At 58.2% G+C, this 19,400-nt stretch overlaps 1 protein-coding gene across 4 annotated transcripts in view; it reads right to left on the bottom strand.

Moving 5' to 3' along the window:
* Window positions 1-2,317: 2,317 nt before the first annotated feature.
* The window catches only part of KLHL17 (kelch like family member 17), a 36,396-nt gene continuing 19,313 nt past the window's right edge, over window positions 2,318-19,400 (bottom strand). For all 4 annotated transcript variants that reach the window (XM_039509401.1, XM_039509403.1, XM_039509404.1 and 1 more), the window contains 9 exons: window positions 17,856-18,077; window positions 14,525-14,641; window positions 12,790-13,003; window positions 12,379-12,523; window positions 11,418-11,585; window positions 10,701-10,789; window positions 7,879-7,952; window positions 6,412-6,593; window positions 2,318-5,621 (listed from right to left, as the gene is read on the bottom strand). In XM_039509401.1, coding sequence (XP_039365335.1) covers window positions 5,393-5,621; window positions 6,412-6,593; window positions 7,879-7,952; window positions 10,701-10,789; window positions 11,418-11,585; window positions 12,379-12,523; window positions 12,790-13,003; window positions 14,525-14,641; window positions 17,856-18,077 — 1,440 coding nt within the window. In that variant the 3' untranslated portion in view covers window positions 2,318-5,392. The remainder of the gene's footprint in view (window positions 5,622-6,411; window positions 6,594-7,878; window positions 7,953-10,700; window positions 10,790-11,417; window positions 11,586-12,378; window positions 12,524-12,789; window positions 13,004-14,524; window positions 14,642-17,855; window positions 18,078-19,400) is intronic.

Here is a 19,400-nt window from a genome sequence, read left to right as displayed (position 1 = left end):
TCTTCAGTCTAGCAGGCAGAGATCTCACGAGAGCCAATGGCTGGAAGCTGAAGCTGGACAGGTTTAGACTAGAAAGAAATGACAGGTTTATAACTGCGAAGGTAATTAACCAGTCGAACAACTTCCCCAGGCTTGCTCCATCACTGGCCATTTTTAAAACCCAGAGCCAATGTTTTTCTAAAAGAGCTGCCCTAGTTCAGCCAGGAAGTATTGGAAGGCCGTCCTATGGGCTGTGCGATGCAGGAGATCAGACTACGTGATGATACTGGTCCCTTCTGGCTTTGTCATCTCGAAATCGTATGTATTTAAATCAGTGCCATATTATCCTGCCATTCCAGAGCAGCCCTACAATAACAAAGCAGCGTGTGCTGCCCAACCCTCAGGAGACATCCTATACTAAACCCCATCACTTTTTTGCAGGGCAGGTCCCGCGGCTGCAATGTGTGCATTGCCGATTCCCTCAAACAAGGAACCCGTGTGCAAGCGTCGCATGGAAGGGAACAAAAATGGTGGGAAGGAAACAGGTTTCAGTTGCAGTCTTTCGGATGCAGCTATTCTTACAGTCAGTAAAGGGACTGTTCTCCTTAAAGGATATTGCTAATGGAAGAAAACAAAACCTACCCAATTTTTTTGTAGGTCCTGCAAATAAATAGAGCCACGCTCACAGGGACGCAGCCAATGAATGGCTAATAAAGTGAGCCTGTTGGAGCCTGCACTGAATGGGATGTGTCAAAGCAGCCCCTGCCATGGGATTGCTGCGTATACGTCATTTGGAGACCCCAACGTTTGTAGGACTGCAGAGCGGCCCCTTCCCCCCACTCCCAGTAATAGGAGAGGCTGCACCGGGGTTGGGAGCAGACGGGCTCTGGGAAGCTTTATGCAACTGGCAGTTATTTATAGAAACCTGAGAGCGGGGTGAGGGCCTGGGCAGCAATGCAGAGCAGGTGGGAGGCCCTCGGAAAGCGAATACCACAGCGTACTTCCAGCAGTACTTCTGCATGGGGTGGTGGGCCCTTGCTGTAAGTGGCAAGAGGGGGAAAGGTTGCTCCTCTTGAGTCCTCACTGGGGGCAGTTACATCTCTCAGCCCCCGCCCCCCTCCTGTGAAAGGAGCTCAGCATTTCCCCCTAGGCTGCAAGGCGAGGGGAGCTCTGTTCTGTAGCCGGCTTCCCCTGCTCCTCGGCTGAGCCAACCGGCCACTCCTGCCTCTAGGCAGGACCCCCGAGACATTCCTAGGTGAAAGGGGGATGTTTCTCGTCTGCTTCTCATTTCCACCCTGGGGCAACAGCTGTCAGCAGCTCTGGGGCTGGGGCCTCGCAGGGGGGCTAGCGCTCCCTTCACCCACAGGGAGAGGTGGAAATCAGCAGATTAAAGCCCCTCGAGTTTGCACTACTCGGACCCAGGGGTGTTTTCCTGCACCGCTAGCCGACGCTCGTTGCCCGTCGCAGCGCACCCCTGGTGGGACCTTGAAGAGGCAGGTGTGGCGGCCCCCTCTTCTGGGCCATGGGAAAGGGCCACTTTTAGATGATTAAATCACAGCAGACTCGTGCCAACCTGCCATCGTAAGCAGCCCACGAACAGCCGCTAGCTGAGGAGTGGGGCGAGGGGCAAGGACGACAACGAACAAAGGGTCTTGGGCCAGCCGAGCCGCTCCCTTAGCTCACCTGGACTCTGCGTACCAAGGTGCAAATACCATCAGGGCGGCCGCCCCATGCCCTGGGCTCATGTGACTCCCACACCCCTGTGCACTGGCCGGGGGGATGGATAGCGCGTGTTCTGGCTTATTCTGAGTTCAGCTCACTGAGCAGGTGCAACCCTGGCCTCGGCCCCGGCGTGGCATTTGCAATGGTAAGTCCAGGGCAGTCCTGGCTGCAGCCTCCCCATTGGCAGCCATCCACAGCGGCAGCATCAGACTCCGTTCACATTGCAGCCTGCGGGAGGGTCATAGGGTGGCACGTTCTAAGCAGAGGCCCGGGCATTCCCAAGTTCTAGCCTCAGCTCCTCCAAAACCAGGCAGCCTGCTCCACCTTGCCAAGCACTTGGGTGATGCGCTTCCCTGCCTCGGTTTCCCCCCTTAGCAAAACCTAGCTGGGAATAGGTCGCCTGCCTGAAGCAAGGTGAAGAAGAGCAATAAGTGGCTGATGGGGCAGGATCCAGTAGTCAAGAAAACCTCTTTATTTTACACACTGGCTTGTATTGCTTGTTCCTCCCTCCCTCCCCCTCCATGTAGTGCAAAAAATCGAGAAAAACAAACAAACAGAGAATTCCTCATAAATAAATCATAACTGACATAAATAAAAAATGACATTTGGACGGGGGGGGGGTGAATGAATCGCCTCTCAGCTGGGCCAAGCGTCTCTCTCCACCAGGATGGGACCAGAGAATCCCCTTCCCCACCCGACTTTGGGGCAGGCTCCCTGGGCGACACACGGCAACCCATGCTGCCGCTCAGCCTTGTGCCACCCAGCAGGGAGCCTGCCGTGCCGCAACGCTGCCCTGCCGGGAACACCTCCCGGGGCCGTTGTCTTATTAACAATGCTGGGTGTTACTCAGAGACCCCCACGTAAAATGGGACGAGAAACAAATAGTTAACAGCGCCCCTGCCCACTCCAATCTCTCTCTCACACACACACAAGTTCCAGCCCTGGACTGTCACTCCTTGTGCCGGTGGCAGGCACCCTGCACCAGCGCCGTGCGGCTGCAGGTGCTGTCACCCCCTGCAGGCTGCTTTTTCAACCGGGGCCCACGGCTTTTTCCAAGTACAGCAAAGACTCCACTGGGTCTGAACTGCATCACAACCGGGGTAGAGCAACTGCACCCTCCACACCTGAGGCGCTGCTCCCTGCCCCGCCAGCCTATCCTCTCAGCTCCAAGCCCCCGCACCCCAATTCAGAGGGGTACAGTACTTAGCAGCAGCGTCCCCCTCACGCTGCAGTATTGCTAGCGCCAGCTGGAGGGGATGGGGCCATTGCTCTCAAACCGGCAGCGACTGGATTAACCGAAGTCCACTTCCCTCCCTCAGCAATGTCCTCCTGGTCCCTCCACTTCCCTTCCTCTGGCGCTAGCTGGTTCCCACCCAGGGGTGGGGAAGAGACTGGCCTGCGGTGCCCTCACTCCCTCTGCCCGACTCATGGGCCACAGCAGAAACCCCAGGACTTCTGTCTGCAGCTCCAAAATGCCCATGGAGCTCTGGGTTTGCCTCTTGGGCTCCCCCTCTAGGATTCTCTTCTGCCTCCTTGGAAGAGGATCCTGGCGTCAGATGGGGTCTTGAGGGCGCAGGTTGACATGAGCTAGCTTGAAACTGGGAATCCTGCTGTCGCTTACAGGTACAGCTAGGAGGGAGCAAGAGGTGGTGTGCGCACAGACACACACTCAGACACACACACCCCTGCACCACTACTTTAGGTGAGACGGCATCTCGTGACCTAGTTAACCCAAAACAGTGGCCACAAAATAGGTCGATGCTCTGGCTGTGCTAACAGGGAGCTCATTTCAGTCGCAGGCTCGGAGGGGTCAGGACGTCAAAAGGGCATCGCCGGCCGCATACAGGAATGCGACAGCCGCTGAACTGCGGCTGGCTGCTTCAGGGACTTGGCATAGGAGAAAGGAATGAAAATAGATTTCAAATCTCTCAAAGCCTATTTCGGCCCGAAAAGCCCAGAACATGTCCTTGGGTACAGGGTGGGGAGAGCAGCCAGGGAGTTTGGGTGTCCAACTTCAGGCTCTGGAGCTGGGCCTGTTTAACATGCAAAGTATCCGTCCTGGGGAAAAAACTGGCCCTTTCTAAAGCCTCTCAACCTGGGCACCAAAAAATCTCCAGTCACTTCCAGAGCTATAAGTCAGCGAGTATTTTCACAAGTGGAATCTAAAGGATGATGAAGTGGGGAGGAGAGAGAATCAGGGGGAGAAAGAAAAAGAAAGAAACAGTCACAGAACATCCTCCCAGTGCTATTGAGGTATCAGTGGTTTAGCCGTTCCTACACACCATGGGGAACACCTGTTAACCTGTCTTCATGCAAACCACACACAGACCACGGCATATGCAGTGAAACACATTTTAAGCCACCACTCAGGAGGTTCTATGGTACAGGTGGGTCTATCCGGCCAACCGTGTGCATTACAGTACAAGATGATTCAGCCGTTAGAGTGGTAGTTTAAGACAGGGAGTTGCTAGTTGCAAATGGTCCCTTCTGTGCTGGTTTCACTGTACATATGGCCTCTCTCGCACACTTACACTTACCATAGTCATTGTCCAAAAGATCATTTAAAAAAATGCCGCTGGCTCGTTCCTCTCATCCCTTCCCACGTCGGCGGAGAGAACGGGATGGGGTAGGGAACACCAGAATAATTTAAAATAATGTTAATAAGAATTAAAATTAAAAGATTAGCATAATAAATACAAATGGCAGACACATTAAATAAATAACACAGGGCGACCCTGCGGCCTGTGCCACCTGCCGGGTCGCACTGTTATAGGGAACCAAGAGACTGGCCCAAACCTAGATCCTTCTTTGTGAACAGGGAAGCAACGTGGAGGCTGGATTGTTCCCAGCCGCCGGGTTAACACGATGACACAGACACGTGTGCAGAGGGCAGCAGCACAGTCATTTGTAACAGTGGGACGGTGACTGCCCCCGAGCCGGTGAGCTCGTTAAATCCATCTGGGCGGCTGGGGAACCTCCGTAGCGATGGCAAATCCGGATTGACAGAGAGCGGGACGGGGTCGGCAGAGGACAGAAATGCCGGAGGGCTTGGGATGCTCCACACAGTTTTGTGGCCTTCTCCCCGCCGCACCCCCCGGCTGTGGTTTTTAAGGCATCGATCAGACACCCGTGCGCCGGTCTCGGAGGCATTAACAGTGCGCTGGAGGCGAAGTCCAGAGAGTTTGGCTAAGGGAGCATTCCGAGGAGTGGTGGACATTCAGCGGTTTCCTGGAGAAGCACCATATGCGTCAGTCCCCCACCCCCGGCGCTCCCGTCTGCCTGGATCCTTCCTCGCGTGGCTGTCCAGGGTGCAGCACATCTTGGGGGGTGGTAAATCCTAAAAGCAGCAATGGTTTCGACTAGGCCCTGGCCGGCCCCAAAAGTCAGTTGAGTCGTGGGCAGGTTTGTGGATGGAGGCAAGAGCTCCCCCCCGCCGTACACGCCGGCAGAGGGGACTCTCGAATGGAAAGTGCCATTCCAACTCTCAGCACGCTGATCTGAAGTGTGCACCAAGAGAGGCAGAGCCCCCGAGGGGCCCACGGAATTGCTGTGGGCCGGGGCTGGAGGCAGCAGCTGGGACCCCCCCGCTCCGGTCTACAGAGACTGGCTGCTACAGGGGTCAGGCCAGGGTGGCCGTGCGCTCCTCCACCCGCTGCTGCCCCCTGGAGGTAAGGTACGACTGGATTCTTTGTCAAAGGCTCGTCGAGGACACGGAGAGGGTGGGCGAGGAGGGGGGCGGGAAGTTGAGCAGTTCCAGCACCGCCACCCCCACGCTGCTCCGCCGCGTGAACATGCACGAGGCCGCCACCCACTTGTTGGTGCGGGGGTTGTACTTCTCGATGGAGTTGAGGCTGGAGCTCCCGTCGTTCCCGCCCACCGCGTACAGCCACCCGTCCATGGCCACCAGGTCGTGGGTGCTCCTGCAAGCGACAGCACAGAGGACGGCGTTAATGAGCCAGGCTTTGGACGTCCCTCGGCAGATCCCCGACCAGGGTTGCGGGGGCTCGGCCCTCCGGAAGGCAGGCAGGAGTTGGGCACCCGAAAAGGGACGCATCAAAATCAGCAGAGCCTTTTGGCCTATGTGATTTGCCCAGTGTCTCATAGGGAGGAAAACCAGAAATAGAACCCAGGAGTCCTGGTTCCCAGCCCCTGGTTATAACCACAGTTTGGTCCATATTTTAGGCTCCTAAATTACATTATTTGAAGGTGATCCCTCTGCTAGCTCCAGGAAGTGCCAAACACCTATGTTTAGAATGCCGAGATACTCCCCCAGTGACCATGTCAAAGGCCATGTGCTTCCTGTATTAGGGATTGGCTAGCGGGAAGTCGGGAATCATGTAGGATTGTTAGGGCGGCAAAGCCTCTGCAGGCTGCCCCTGCTTGCTCATGCCTACGTGGTTCATGCAACAGGCACTGCTGATCGCGCAGCGTTGACAGGTGAGCACGCAGCATGGAGGTCCCTGACCTCCCAGCAGAGCTGCCCGGCTGTAGTGACAGCAGGCCAGCCTGCTTGGTCGGTCAAGCTAGGCCTGGTCACTGCTGCACCTTGATAGCTGCAGAATGACGTGCTCCAGTGGGTGATGGTTCTCTGCAACCCAAGAAATCCCCAGGGCTGGTGTGACAGACTGGAGCACAGCCTGGGTCTGCCTCAGACCGGTCTCCCCAACTCCCCAGTTTAGAGGGGAGCTGGAGAACGGGGGGGATCCCTACCTCCGAATGTTCATGGGGGCCACACTCTCCCAGGTGTTGGTTTTCGGGTTGTAGCGCTCCACGGAGTTAAGGCAGCTGGTGCCATCATTGCCGCCGGCCACGTAGAGCATCCCTTCCAGCACGGCCACACCGGCGCTGCTCCGGCGGCTCAGCATGTTGGCGATTGGGGTCCATGTGTTGATCTGGGAGGAAAGGGGAGAAGCGCCCGTGAAAGCACATCTGGGTTAGCGAGCGATACCCGGGGGTGATTATCCTCCCACCCCAGCCGTTCAATGGCTGGCCACACTCCAGACCTTGCTGTCTCTGCTCTGCTCCCTGTTCGCAGCTCTGAACACGGCAGCCCTCCAGGAGGAAGGACCCCCGTAGGACCCACCACCCACATTCCAGAAGGGGGCACCAAAGAGTCGGCAGCTAAAGCAAGTTCCGATGACCCCGGCGGAAAATCTGACCTTGGTTGCAGCAGGTTAAATTAGTCAGCCGCCAGCCATCCTGCCTGCTGTTATCAGATAAAGGGCAGAGGTGATGGAGGAGGCTTCCAGAGCCCTGTGGAACAGGCTTTTGAGGGAACACAAAAACCCCCACAAAGAGATGGCAGGAGGGGAGTTCTCCTGGAAATGTTTTTCTAGGTTGCACCGTTCCACCTCAGTGCAGCTAGATCCAGCAATTGCACTTTGTTCACTAACTAATGCATATGTCTCTCTCTGCCCCCCCTGCATAAGAAACTTACAAACATTATCAGCCCAACTCTGTGCTCAGTGTTTACGGACCCCCTCCTTTCCTAAAGCGTCAAACACAAAACTGCTTTAAAATCAAGAAGAAAAAAAAAGTTTAAACCCCAGAGAATTCACACCTCTATTTATTTTAAAGAGACCTCTGCCGGCAGGTTCAAGCAACTTCAGCTGTTAACAACAGGACCCTGCTCTCCAGGTCTCTAAAATTTGGCTTAACTATTGGGAGCTGGAGCTGCCCATCAGCTCCAGGACAGAGCCCCAAAGTAGCCACGCATGTAGCTGTGTCTATTTCTACGGCTCTGTCGGGGAGTCTCAGCGGCAGCCCCACAGTTAGGGGCTCCGTTCAGAACCGTGTTTCTGACCCCCTTTTCCCTGAGCCAAGCCTTTGCAGGGGAGTCTACCACACCTGTGAGCCCACAGCGGTCCGCAATCATGGCCACAGTGCACGTGCTGGGAAAGGGGGAGGGGTCCACCATGAGACCCCCACCCCAGGTGGAAGGGATCTAGAGAATTGAACGGAGAGTTGTTAACCGACCTACAGAATTCCACAGCAGGGCGATAGATAGCTAGGATGGTTTAACCCCCCGCCCCCAAGAGGATCTCGTGCTGTTAGGTTCTGTAGCATTTTACAGTCATTTCTGTAGCCCCCCCTGTTGTGTTTTCCTCTGTTCACTTTCTAGAGGGCTTTGCCACAGGGCCGGGAAGGAAAGCGTTAATTGCGCTCGCTTGCCTTTACCTGCGGCTCGTACTTCTCCACCGTGGCTAAGTGGGACGAGCTGTCATATCCCCCGACGGCGTAGAGATTGCCATCTGCAAAACACAGTCATGTACCGAGTCAGCCGCGGAGCCCTCCATGAGGGCCGTGTTATCGGCAGGGATGGATCCCGGCCTTATGGGCCACGGGTCCGGGCAGCCAGGAACGCAAGGGAGTGGCAGAGCAGCCGACAGGCAAACCTACACCAAGCAGCAGGACCCCCCCCACCCCCCGGGAGGATTTGCTCACAGAGCAGCTCATGCAGCTTCCCCCCCTCCCCCGCCAAGCCTCCGCTGTATGGGGGCCGCATCTGGCGCGGGAAATCGTTAAATATGCATCAGGCCATTTCTCTGCTGCGCAGCGAGGGCTCCGTGCCGGGAGAGCAGCCTGGGGAGCTTGCTCGCCTGCAGCCGCCCCCGACCGGCTCGTTACGGGCCATGCGAGCGCTTCCCGCCAGCACAATCAAGCTTTATTTTTAGCTGGCGAGGCAGCGGTGGCAGGAGCAGCAGGCTGCCGTGGGGGCTGATCCATAACGCAGCGCCAGGCAGAGAGCACACCGCGGGGGGAGAAGGCGCGAGCGCGTGCGAAGGAACCACTGAGTCAGCACGGAGTAAGCGAAAGAGCAGAGACAAGAGGGGATTAATGTACGTGCAGCACAGAACCCAGCACAGCGAGGAGCTGCTCCCGCAGCTGGTGCCATTGGCAGCACTGACACGCGCCATGGTGAATGCACCAGACTGATTTGTGCATGGGTGATTATCACCACCCAGCTCACCCTGTACGGCGGTGCTCTCTGTTTATCCACAGAATAACCCATAGCTCTTCCACAGATCATCCCTAGCTCTCAAAGCGCTTTACAAAGGACAGTATAGGATTATCCCCATTTCATAGATGGGGAAAACTGAGGCACGGAGCAGTGAAGTGACTTGCCCAAGGTCACCCAGCAGGCCAGGATAATAATACCGTGGTCTCCTAAGCTCAGTTTCAGCGTCTCATTCGAGATTTATTTTTTCTGTTGCACAAACGAGCCCACGAGCCATTGTAACGAGAGAAAAAGCAAAATGGCCATTGTGGTCCGGGCGTCCAGTGAAGTGTGTAACAAGCGGATTAACATATAGATGTCAACTCCTTGGTATAATGCTAGGCAAGCGTCACACAAATCCCTCAAAATGCGCAGCGCCAGCTGAGGCCGTGACATGTCTGGAGGAATCGGCGTTGCTAGTGATTCGTTGCTGGGGGTAAAATGTGCGCAGGAGGTTTCTTTTCCCTAAAACTTCTCACACCCCCCAAAAATATGTTCTGTGCCCCCAGTTTGAGCACCTCTGCTCTAAGCCAGTGTTTCTCAACCACCAGTCTGTGGACCGGCGCCGGTCCCCGAGATCTCCCTGACAGTTTAGGAAGGCAACAAGCTGGTCCCTGGGATCAAAAAGGTTGAGAAACTGCTTTAGGGCACACGCTGCCTCCCCACTGCCAGCTTCCCACATGGAGTGGTCCGCTCCGGAAGCGAAGGGAACCAGCTGTGCCCACACGTCATTCCACACGGGTCACCGGCCAGCTGCCGGACTTCCCAGGCAGGATTGCTCTGGCCTGGAGGTGAAGCAAGGGGGAATGGGGTCCAGAGTGAAAGTCAGAGACTGGGCTGCAACCCCGATTGTGACGGGTTCTCTGGGTGACCCTGGGAAGTCATTTCCCGCCACCCCTCGGTGTCTGTTTCCTCATCCATCGAATAGCAATTGTGATGCTTGTCTGCTTTTGCAAAGCGCTCAAATCTATGCTAGGCATCTGCAAAATGTTGGTACTTATGACCTTGTGGGGAAAGGCCCAGTGTCCCATTACAAGGGTCAGTGTGCGCACAGGGAGACATTTCAACGTAAAGGTACGTATGATATCAGACTGCTATCGTTATGTTATTTTGACCACTAAAACCCTTGTATCCGGACATGGGTTATTATTAAATTTCTTTAGATCAACGATGCACCCACTCCCTGTGGGGTCATCAAACCGCTGAGAATTTTGCTGCTCTAGAAAAATCAGCTTTTTCCTAGGCTGCAGGGAGTGTTTTTGACAAAAACCTTCCAAACACAGCCAGTAACTGGTCTTTGCACCAGATGTTATTTTAAAGAGAACAACGCTACTCGCATTCAGTTGGGCCATCTGGTTTGGGCTATGCCATTTCACAGCCCCCGCTACACCTCCCCAATTCTCACCATAGGCTGACACGAAGGCACGGCCCAGGGACTCCAATGTTTCCAATATCCAGTGTCCCACCTTGAGCCCAGAACCCCTAGGTGGATGCAGAGAGATGGCCTGATGCGGAGCAAAGCTTGCTAAGAACTGTAGCCCGTTACCATTATTAGAGTAACACATACCTAGAGGCCCCAACCAAGAAACCTGTGATAGTCCAATACACGCAGTAAGAAACAGTCCCTGCCCCAGATCATCTGGTCTGCTTAGCCTATAAGTAAATTAAATGACTTGCCCTCGGTCACACAGGGGGTCTCTGGCAGAGCTGGGAACTGACTCCCTTTCTCCCCAGTCCTGCTGCAGGGCATTAACTCCACCCTCCTTCCTGTGCATGGAGCAGAGCTGCAAACCTGCTCCATTCTGTGCCCGGTAGGCAGTGCCCTTTGGCTCCCGGCACGCGGTCAGTGGGGGTCCCAGCAAAGCGCGGTGGCCTGTCACAGGCAGCAGTCAGAGAGTGGGGCTGCAGCTAATAGGAAGCAATGTGCAGGATTAGGCAGAGGAAGGGGCGAGAGGTGACAGCCTGGGAGAGCCAGGCAGATTCCACCGCGCTAGTGACCTACCTAGTGTGGCCACCCGGACGTATCGCCTCCTGGTGCTCATGGCGGCGATCGAGGTCCAGGTGCCCGTCAGGGGGTCATACCTCTCGGCGCTGCAGCAGGCAGAGACACAGGAACATTAGCAACACTGGAGGGTCCTTGGGGAAACCCTCTGATGCAGCCCTGAGAGGCGACCGAGGACATCAAGGGGCGCCAGAGTGAGGCAAAGAGCTGCCATGGATCAGAAACCGGCTCAGGGATGGGAGCCAGAGGGCAGGAACGAGGGGCCGTTTCCCCATCATGTCACAGGGTTAAGACCAGGGTCCTCCGAGGGGCAGGGCCAGGACCAGTGGGGTTTGCGTCTCCACCAGGGATGGAGAAGAGGGGGCAGTATTTGCAGCAGACACGCGACGTACTTGTCCAGACTGGACGAGGCTGCGTGGAGCTTCAGGAGGACCCAGGGGTGCCAGGTGAATGGGCCGATAGAGTTAACTGGCCAAAGGGCAAGTTGGTCTTTCCTGGAGGGCCAGGGAACTAGGATGGGGTCAGGGTTAGACACACCCATGCAGGACTCTGCGGGCGGCCCCACAAGCCTTGGGTCCCTTTGGCTGCTGACGAGCCATCAGGCCTCCAGGAGGGCTAGGCTATGCATGGCCTGCCCCCCCACCCCAGAGCAGATCTTGGGGACAGCCGGGGGGTCTCAGCAGCCCAGGGGGACACGGACCCAGGAAATCCCCCTACCTGTTCAGACATGAGGCCCCGTCATATCCCCCCGCTGCATAGAGGAGCCCGTGGAGCGCCGCCACCCCCAGACAGCTGCGCCTGGTGCCCATGGACACCTCTGGCTGCCAGGAGTTGGTAACCGGGTCGTACGACTCCACTGTGGCCAGGTCGGAGGTCCCGTCGTAACTGCGGGGGGATGGGAGAGCGTTGGGAGGCTGGGGAAGCCAAGTGGCGGGGCTGGGAGCCGGGACTCCACCCCAGCCCTCGGGCCGAGCACAGCGTAGCCTCAGGTCGGTGCCCAGCCCAGACGTGGGCCGTGCTCGTCTCACAATCAGGCCCCTGCAGAGCGTCAGCCAGGCGCTGCATTTCTGGCGGGTTCGCTCCCCGCGTTCCAAACCCGTTCCGCCCGCCTGCCCTTCTCACCCCCTGCAGGGACGATGCAGCCCCCGGGGGGGCTCCCAGCCGCCTGACCGAGTCTGTGTGAATTCACGGGACAGGCTGAGCGGGCCGGGGGCCTGGGTCGCACCTGAGCCAGGCAGTTACTGTGCATTGAACATGTCCCTGAGGCTGCATGGCATTAGCAGGGCAAGCTTCCCTCGCCAGCGGCCTCAGCCCTAACTGGGCAGGGGGAGAAATGCACTCGCAGGCGAGAGCAGCCTCCGTCCCCTCCGCTGGGGCCGTGAACAAATGGTGTCAGTTCGCGGCCAGGCTGCCGCTGCACAGAGACCCAGCAAACTCACTCCACGGAGCAGCTGTGGGCAGTGGAATGGCTTCCAGTCGTTGCTCCTCCGGGCTGGGTTTGAACCTGCGACGTTTCCCGTGACCACTTCCCTGGGCCAGCCGGAGCCCCGAGACACAGCTGGGGGCAGAAATGCCCCCTGGGCCCAGCCTTTGTTCTCCGACCCAAACCCAGAGGGGTCCCGCCCCAGTGCCGGCAGCCCCCTCTCCGCCCAGCTCAGTGATCTGCTCCCCTCCTTACCCGCCCACAGCGTACAGCTTGTTTCCGATGGCAGCCACGCCCACCCTGGCCCTCCGGGTCGACATGGAGGCCACCATGTGCCACCGATCCGTCCGCGTGTCATAGGCTTCGCAGTCCCCGTGGATGGCGAACAGGCTCCCCCCACCTGCAGGGGGTGGGGTCACAAGCAGAGCGAGTGAAGGGCAGGACCCCTGGGGTTTCCAGGGAGTCATTGGGCAGGGGGCTGCCATGGACATGCCCCTCGCTGAGCCCCAGCTCTGCCCAACATCCCAGTGGCAGGACCCGCCTGCAGCCCCTTCCCCGAGGGTGGGACAGATGCCCCATGGGAGGGAGGTGATGGGCCCCTCCCCCAGGCTGCACAGCAGGCTCCGTATTCAGACCCCGCCCCCCCACGGCCTGTCTGCCCCTTACCCACGGCGAAGAGCACGGTACTAGCCCCCTCGCACCGCCGGGGCCGGGTCCTGCTGTTGCCGAGGACCCCTCTCTGCTCCGGCATGAGGTGGTACTTGAGGGCCTCGATCAGCAGGTCCTTGCACTCCGAGTGGTGCCGGACCAGGAGCTCCGTGTCCACATGGCTCATCAGGAAGTCCCGGCTCAGCAGGGGCAGCCGGACGCACTTCATGAGCTGCAGGGTGGAGGGAGGGAAGGGACAGTGCTGAGTCGGCGGAACAGAGACGGGTTGGGGCGAAGATTAGCGAGGGCTCCTTTACCAACCCCAAGAGCCTTGGGACCTTGACTGGACTCGATCCCCCTCCTGCCACCTCATCGTCATCCTAGCGGAAGGGAGGGCAGGCTGCCCCCCAGCATATGCCTGGCAAGTGCGTCTTGGGATGCACATACTCCTATCTGCATATCATTTCCCAGCATTCTCTGCAGGCTTGCAGCTAGTTTCTTAGCAGGCCTGGTAGCAAAGCTCCCAGAACAAAGGGAAAGGTTGCCAGGGTCCACACAGGTGCATTTTTCTCCGGGTTTATTAATGGGTGCCAATATTCATACTTGCAGTGCCACAGGTATCCACAAGAGGGCACGCAAGACTCATGCAGAGCTACGGATATTCTGGGAGAATCCCTGTAGGAAAAGGTTTTGTTATTCCTGTTACTGTTTTGCTTAGGCAGGCGACAGGCCTGTGGTTAATTTGCTCCGAGTCACAGGCACAGAGATCAGAGCACTCGATAAAGGAAAATCCGGCCTAAGCCGTTGCAGACTTGCCAAGTTTGGCTTTTCAGAGCAATCCTGAAAACCCAGCTCCGGAGAGCAAAGTTTACTGGACAGACCAGTCCCCCTCCCGACAGCCCTGCTGCCCCACTGAAGCCCGAGCTCTGCCACGGATTCCTCATGTGACCATGGGCATGTCGCTGCCCCTCTGTGCCTCAGTCTGTAAAATGGGGTCATAGCACCGGCCCTATCACAGGGTAGGGGATTTTGTGGGGCCATATTTGGAGGTTTTAGAAATCTTCTGATGTGGGATGGGAACTAAAGGAACCCCAAGTATGATCACATTTCTCTACATGTGGAGGAAGATAGTCTAATGACAGGACTGGGACTGAGGAGACCTGGGTTCTAATCCAGGCTCTGCTGCAGATTCCCTGTGTGACCTCAGGCAGTCACTCAACCTACCCAGCTTCAGCTCCCCCGCTGTGAGATGGGGATAACACGTCCCAACCTCACAAGGCTGTCGGGAGGATACAATGTGAGCGTGAGGTGCTAGGGAAGCTAGGACGTGAACATTCATAGGACTCGAACCCCTGCCTTCTAGCTCTGCATAAGGCAGCACGAGCCTCCATTTGCAGCAGGGTACAATGCACGCCCCAGTGCATCGGAAGGAGCCAGGTGCTATAACCTTGGGAACCCAAGCTCCTGTCAGACCAGACCTGGGCCAGTGCCTAATGGCAGCAAGGGCTTCCAGATCGCGCCATGCTGGGAAACGAACTCATCTCAGTCAAATGCCACCGGGGGGACAGAGCAGAATTTGGACTTGAGACTTTTCTTCAGTTCCCCCCAACCCTGTCTGATCTCATGGCCTGCAGGCTGGAGTTCCCAAGGGGTGGGGGTCTCCTGCAGGCTTTAGACCAGGTCAAATCCACATCCATCCAGCACCTACGCCCCCTCCCCGGCGATGATCTGCGTTCCCAGCCAGCTCGCCTACCCTGGGGACGTGCTGCCGCCTGCTGTCCACGTCGTGTTTGACCCAGCTCAGCACGGCCCGGTACACCTCTTCCTCGGACGGCACGTTGAGGCTATCACTAGAGATGAGGTCCAGCACCTGCACAGGCGAAAGGGAGGCCAGCTCAGCTGTCACCCGTCATGGGGAGGGAGCATGGCAGGGAACATGGACACACACACACACAGCCCTGAACCAGCAGAGCTGCACACTCGGAGCCTTAACACACCTCCACAGCCTGTGGGTAGAGCAAGGCGAGTGTGTGCATACTGGAACGGAGAGGCAGCAAGAGCAGAGAGTCAGGACTCCTGGGTTCTATTCTTGGGTCTGCCTCTGACCTGCTGGGCGACGCTGGCCAAGCCTGTGCCTCAGTTTCCACATCTGTAAAGTGGGCAGAATGAGGCCAACGCGCCTCCCAGCTGAACCCTCCCACCGACTGGCTAGGGCTTGCATGCGTGCCGATGGCGGGAGGGCCAATGGAAGCCCGGAGTGTCAGTGTAGGCACCGTGGCAAGGGACAGGGCCTGATTCCCTGCTCCCCGACACTGGTGCAGCTCGCACCAGTCACCCTTGAATTATGCTGTGCAAGAGGAGAACGAGCCCCCCGAGCTCTAACTGGTCCCTTCCCCCGGTGGATCTGCTGCGGCGGAGCCAGGATGCACAGACGGCAGGGAACAATTGGAAGGCAAGCTCTCCGCTGGGCTGCTCGCCTTGCTGCTGGCCGAGGAGGGCTCATAGCGAGATGAGAGCTCCAGGGGGAAGCCCAGGCCACGCTGGGCAGTAAATTACCCAACAAAGCAGAGCCGGGGACTGCACGGGCTGCTCAGCATCCCCTGGAGGGGCGTTTCTGGGCCTTCGCGACAGCAGGCTCTGCCTGGCGGAGGCTCCGAGCGCTGGTGCTTGGAGAAGGCGGGGGGAAGACACCTGTGAGGCTCTCTGGAGCAGTTGCTAGGAGACCGGTGAGGCAGGAAGAAGGGGAGGGATGGCCCCTGTTCGGGGGGAAGCCAGTGCAGGTTTTGCCCATCTCCAAGCCTCTCCGTTTCCTCCCCACCTGGCGGGAGACCCTGCTCCTCCCGCTGCCCTGACCAGGCCTCACAGAGGAGATGCTTCCCACACCCGCTGGACCCAGGGCCCAGCAGAACCTGTTCCCTGCAGACCATCCCCTCTGCCCACTCTCCCCACCCGGGCCATGCTCCCGCTCCCACCAGCCCCAAGTGATGCACTGCGGGTGCCCTTTGCTGGCACGTCCCCGGGCCGGGCACTCCAGACAGCAGGGGCTGCAGATCTGCAATGGAATCGAGGCAGAGGGCCAGGGGACCCAGTAGGTCCCCTTTAGTTCCTCCTCTGGGGGGAGCAGGGCTGGCCCCTACTGTGCACCATGTAGCCCTTTCTCCAGACTACATGGTGGAGGGGTAGGAGTTGGCTGCACGTGGGTGGCAGGAGATGGGGACAGGGATGTTTCCACTCCTAGAGGTACCATCTCCCTGGGATGTTCAGAGGGCACGATGGGGTCGTTGCTCATGGCATGGCTCCACTCCCCCACCATACGCAGAGGGAGATGGTGAGTGATCCTACGGGACGTTCCCGCGGCCGGGCCAGGCCAGCAGCGATGAGACGTGGAAAGCGTCTGAGTCACTGCAGACCCATTCTGGAGCGTCCCCTCTGGGACCCGCTTGGGCCCTTTTCTTGCGTTGGAGTCTGCCTGCATCAGCCCTCCCCCAGCTCCAGGAACGGGTAGTGCCTGGGTACAGATCCCTGCCCCGAAGCGGGGAGAGGGCAGAGAGAAACACAGAATGGCTGAATCCCCCACCTCAGCCCCACAGTGACTGTCCTGGTGAGCAGGGTCCCACCAGATGCTTTGCTCACCCACAGCGCTCAGCTACCCCGGGGACTTTAAGGGGTTAAATCTGCACTGGGATCACTCCCCCACCCCACCCCCCGGCCCTGAGCGGAGTTTGCCTTCCTGAAGGTTTCACTGTAAAGCCGGCATTAGGTGCTGCCAGACTAGTGGGCAAAGAGCAGGGCTCGGGGCGGGCTAGAAACAGCCACACTACACGGCACTAGGCCAAGCAGACTCCCCTTGTATTAGGGCCAGAAACGCCCTGGCAGCTTCCTGAGCTGCCCAGGGCCAGATGTTCCTCTCCCTCCTGTGGGCTTTGCCCTCCGCGTCCCCAGCCGTGGGAGGAGAGCGCTGAGGTGGCCAGCCCCCTCCCCGGGGGCAGCGCCAGCCGGTTCTGATGAGCCTCAGCGAGCTCAGACAAGCCCGCCAGCCTCGCCCTTCAGTGTCACGGGAGGGAACCAGCAGCCCCGGCTGCTCCCAGCCACGCAGCCTCCCTGCCGCGGGAGGGATACGAGTGTGCGCACACACGCTTGTGATCCACACGCTGAGCGAGAGGCAAGGGGGGGGGGCTGAGCAGCTGCTGGGAGGAACGGGGGCATGGTCTATCCTCCACCCTCACAAAGTCTGCCGCGCCGGCCCCATGCCAGGAGCCGCAGGATCCATTAGCCAAGCTGTAAATTAAACATTGTGGCTACCTGCCCTGAGAAGCAGCCCCTGCCTGCCGCAGCAACGGCTTGTGGGCAGGTTCCCCAGTGGCCACGCTGCTTTCTTCTTGGCCTGTATTTCCACAGAGCGGGCAGGCACTGGCTGCTCTGGAGACGCCCGCGGGGTAGACGGCAGCACCCGCCTTAACCCTTCTTGCAATATGTCCCACTTCCTCCTCTCTCGGGGGCCCCGCAGAGTCCTGCGAGAGAAGCAGCCTGGGCACAGCCCCTTCCCTGCTCTCTGAGCCTGCTCCCTCACAGCACCGGCTCCTGGGATTCCTGGAGAATCCATCATGCCTTCCCCCCGCGGAGAACAGCTCGGAGCCTCTCTTAGGGCCCAATCCGCAGACGCTCGCTGACCTCCAGGGGCGTTGGAGGAACTCGGGCAGTGCTGGGTGCTAGGCCGAGGCCTGGATGGAGTAACACAAACCAGCCCCCATCCCGCCTATACACACACCCTGCCAGCACGGCATCCCCTCCCGCCCCCCAGCACCTGGCAGACCCTGTTCCATTGCTAGCAGCTCTGTGTGGGTTAGGGGCCGAAACAGAGAGTGTGTGTGGGGGTGGGGGGCTGAAATGCATGATCCAGGTCCTACCTAGAGGGGATGAAGACACCACGGCAAAGCAGAGGTGACCTACCAGGGCTAGTGGGCAGGGTGGGACACCCCAGCTTGCATGAAGCATCATGCAGCGCTCTGCACCCCGAGAAGAAAGTCAGTGGGAGCAGCGCCACAGTGTGAACAAGAGACACGAGGCCTCGGGAGGGGTCTTACCTGCTTGAGCGGCAGCAGCATGAACTCCTCCGTCTTGGACACCTCCACGAAGTGCTGGAGGACGTACTTGTGGGCGGACTTGAGCAGGTCGCTGCAGGAGTGCGTGTCGGCGAAGCCCCGGATGCCCAGGCAGTTGGACGGGTCCAGCTGGCTCAGCAGGAACTTGCAGCAGGCGTCCCGCACGCCGTTGAGCTGGAGGAGGCTGGCAGCTGGAAGCAGCGTCTGCAGGCAGACAGCAAAGTGTCTGAAGCTGCAGCCCACCACTTCCATCACTGCTTCCTGAGGAGACAGCCCCAGCATCCCCTCCTCCTCAAGCAGGGACCGATGCTTTCCCCACAGAGACAGGGCCAGCTGTCAAGAGATGCCCTGGCCTGGGAGAGCCCTGGGATACAGTTACTAGGAGAACAGCTAAGATCTCGGATCCAGAGTACAGCCCGTGGGCCAAGCACATCCCACAGAGAGTCCCACTTGGTCCCACTCTCGGACAGGTTCCTCTGTGGCTTTGCACCTGTATGTGGCTGTCTGGCCTTCTCAGATACAGAACGCAGGAGGGCCCTTCACCCCCCAGGGGACGAGAGGCAAAAGTGCCTATAGAAAGATTCCCATTAACCTCAATGGGCCTGGAACAGGCCTTACAAGAGGCAGGTGGAGTGGCAGCTCCCAAACACAGGGCTGAAGCACCCGCAGCTCTGCAATGGGTTCTCCAGTCCCTCTCCCGGCAGGCTCTGGGTGTCACGAAAAACAGCTCCATCCTTTCTCGCCAGCAGCTGGGTCCCTATAAAATGAATCAGCAGCCACAGAGCGGCTGCCGGCTATTTTAGCTGAGTGCCCCGAATTCTACTCTTCGTGCTGAGCTGGAGGGCGGCTGCATGACGGACGCCCCATCCCTCGCAGACCCTCACGAATATGGGATGGGATGGGGTAGAGGAGGGTCATGTCAGGCCAGCCCAGGGAGCAGAATTTGGAAACAGGCGAGAACAACAACAACAGGTTCCGTGGCCAGCTGTCTCGTTCTTTCCCGGGAAGGCCCCTGGGCTGTGTGATTCAGTTACAAAGAGCTGAAGACTCAGGGCCATGGGATCAGGGACCAGAGAGGAAACGGGAGTCTGAAAGAAAAGGCAAAGTTGATTGACTCTGATTTTCTCTGCTCCCCCTCCCGCAAATCAGTACAAATGTAACATAAAGCTTTTGCAAGTTTTTCATTCCGAAAGACACACAGACTCATTCCTGGCTGCAGAGATCCTTATGTTTTTGAATTGGGGGAAGAAGGAAAAGGACAGTCGTTTTGTTTGATTTCAAGGAGTAGCAAAATGTAAGGGGTCGCAGCCCCCTCCAGCTCCCATACACAGCTACAAAGGCTGGTGCAAGATTTCGTAGGAAACTAACTTTTCAGTTCTGCATATGTAGGCCAGGCTGCACCTATGCTAGATGTCTCCACTAAGGCACATCCCTCGCTCACGGTCAAAGCTGCTGATCTGACCTGAGCTGCACTTCATGACTCTGGGTGCCCAGAGTGGCCAGAGCATCAGTTCCAAGGCTGAGAAC

The sequence above is a fragment of the Mauremys reevesii genome, linkage group 21 (assembly GCF_016161935.1).
Source record: "Mauremys reevesii isolate NIE-2019 linkage group 21, ASM1616193v1, whole genome shotgun sequence".
NCBI lineage: Eukaryota > Metazoa > Chordata > Testudines > Geoemydidae > Mauremys > Mauremys reevesii.
Note: the sequence above shows the minus strand (reverse complement) of the source record. Positions and strands in the feature narration are given on the sequence as shown.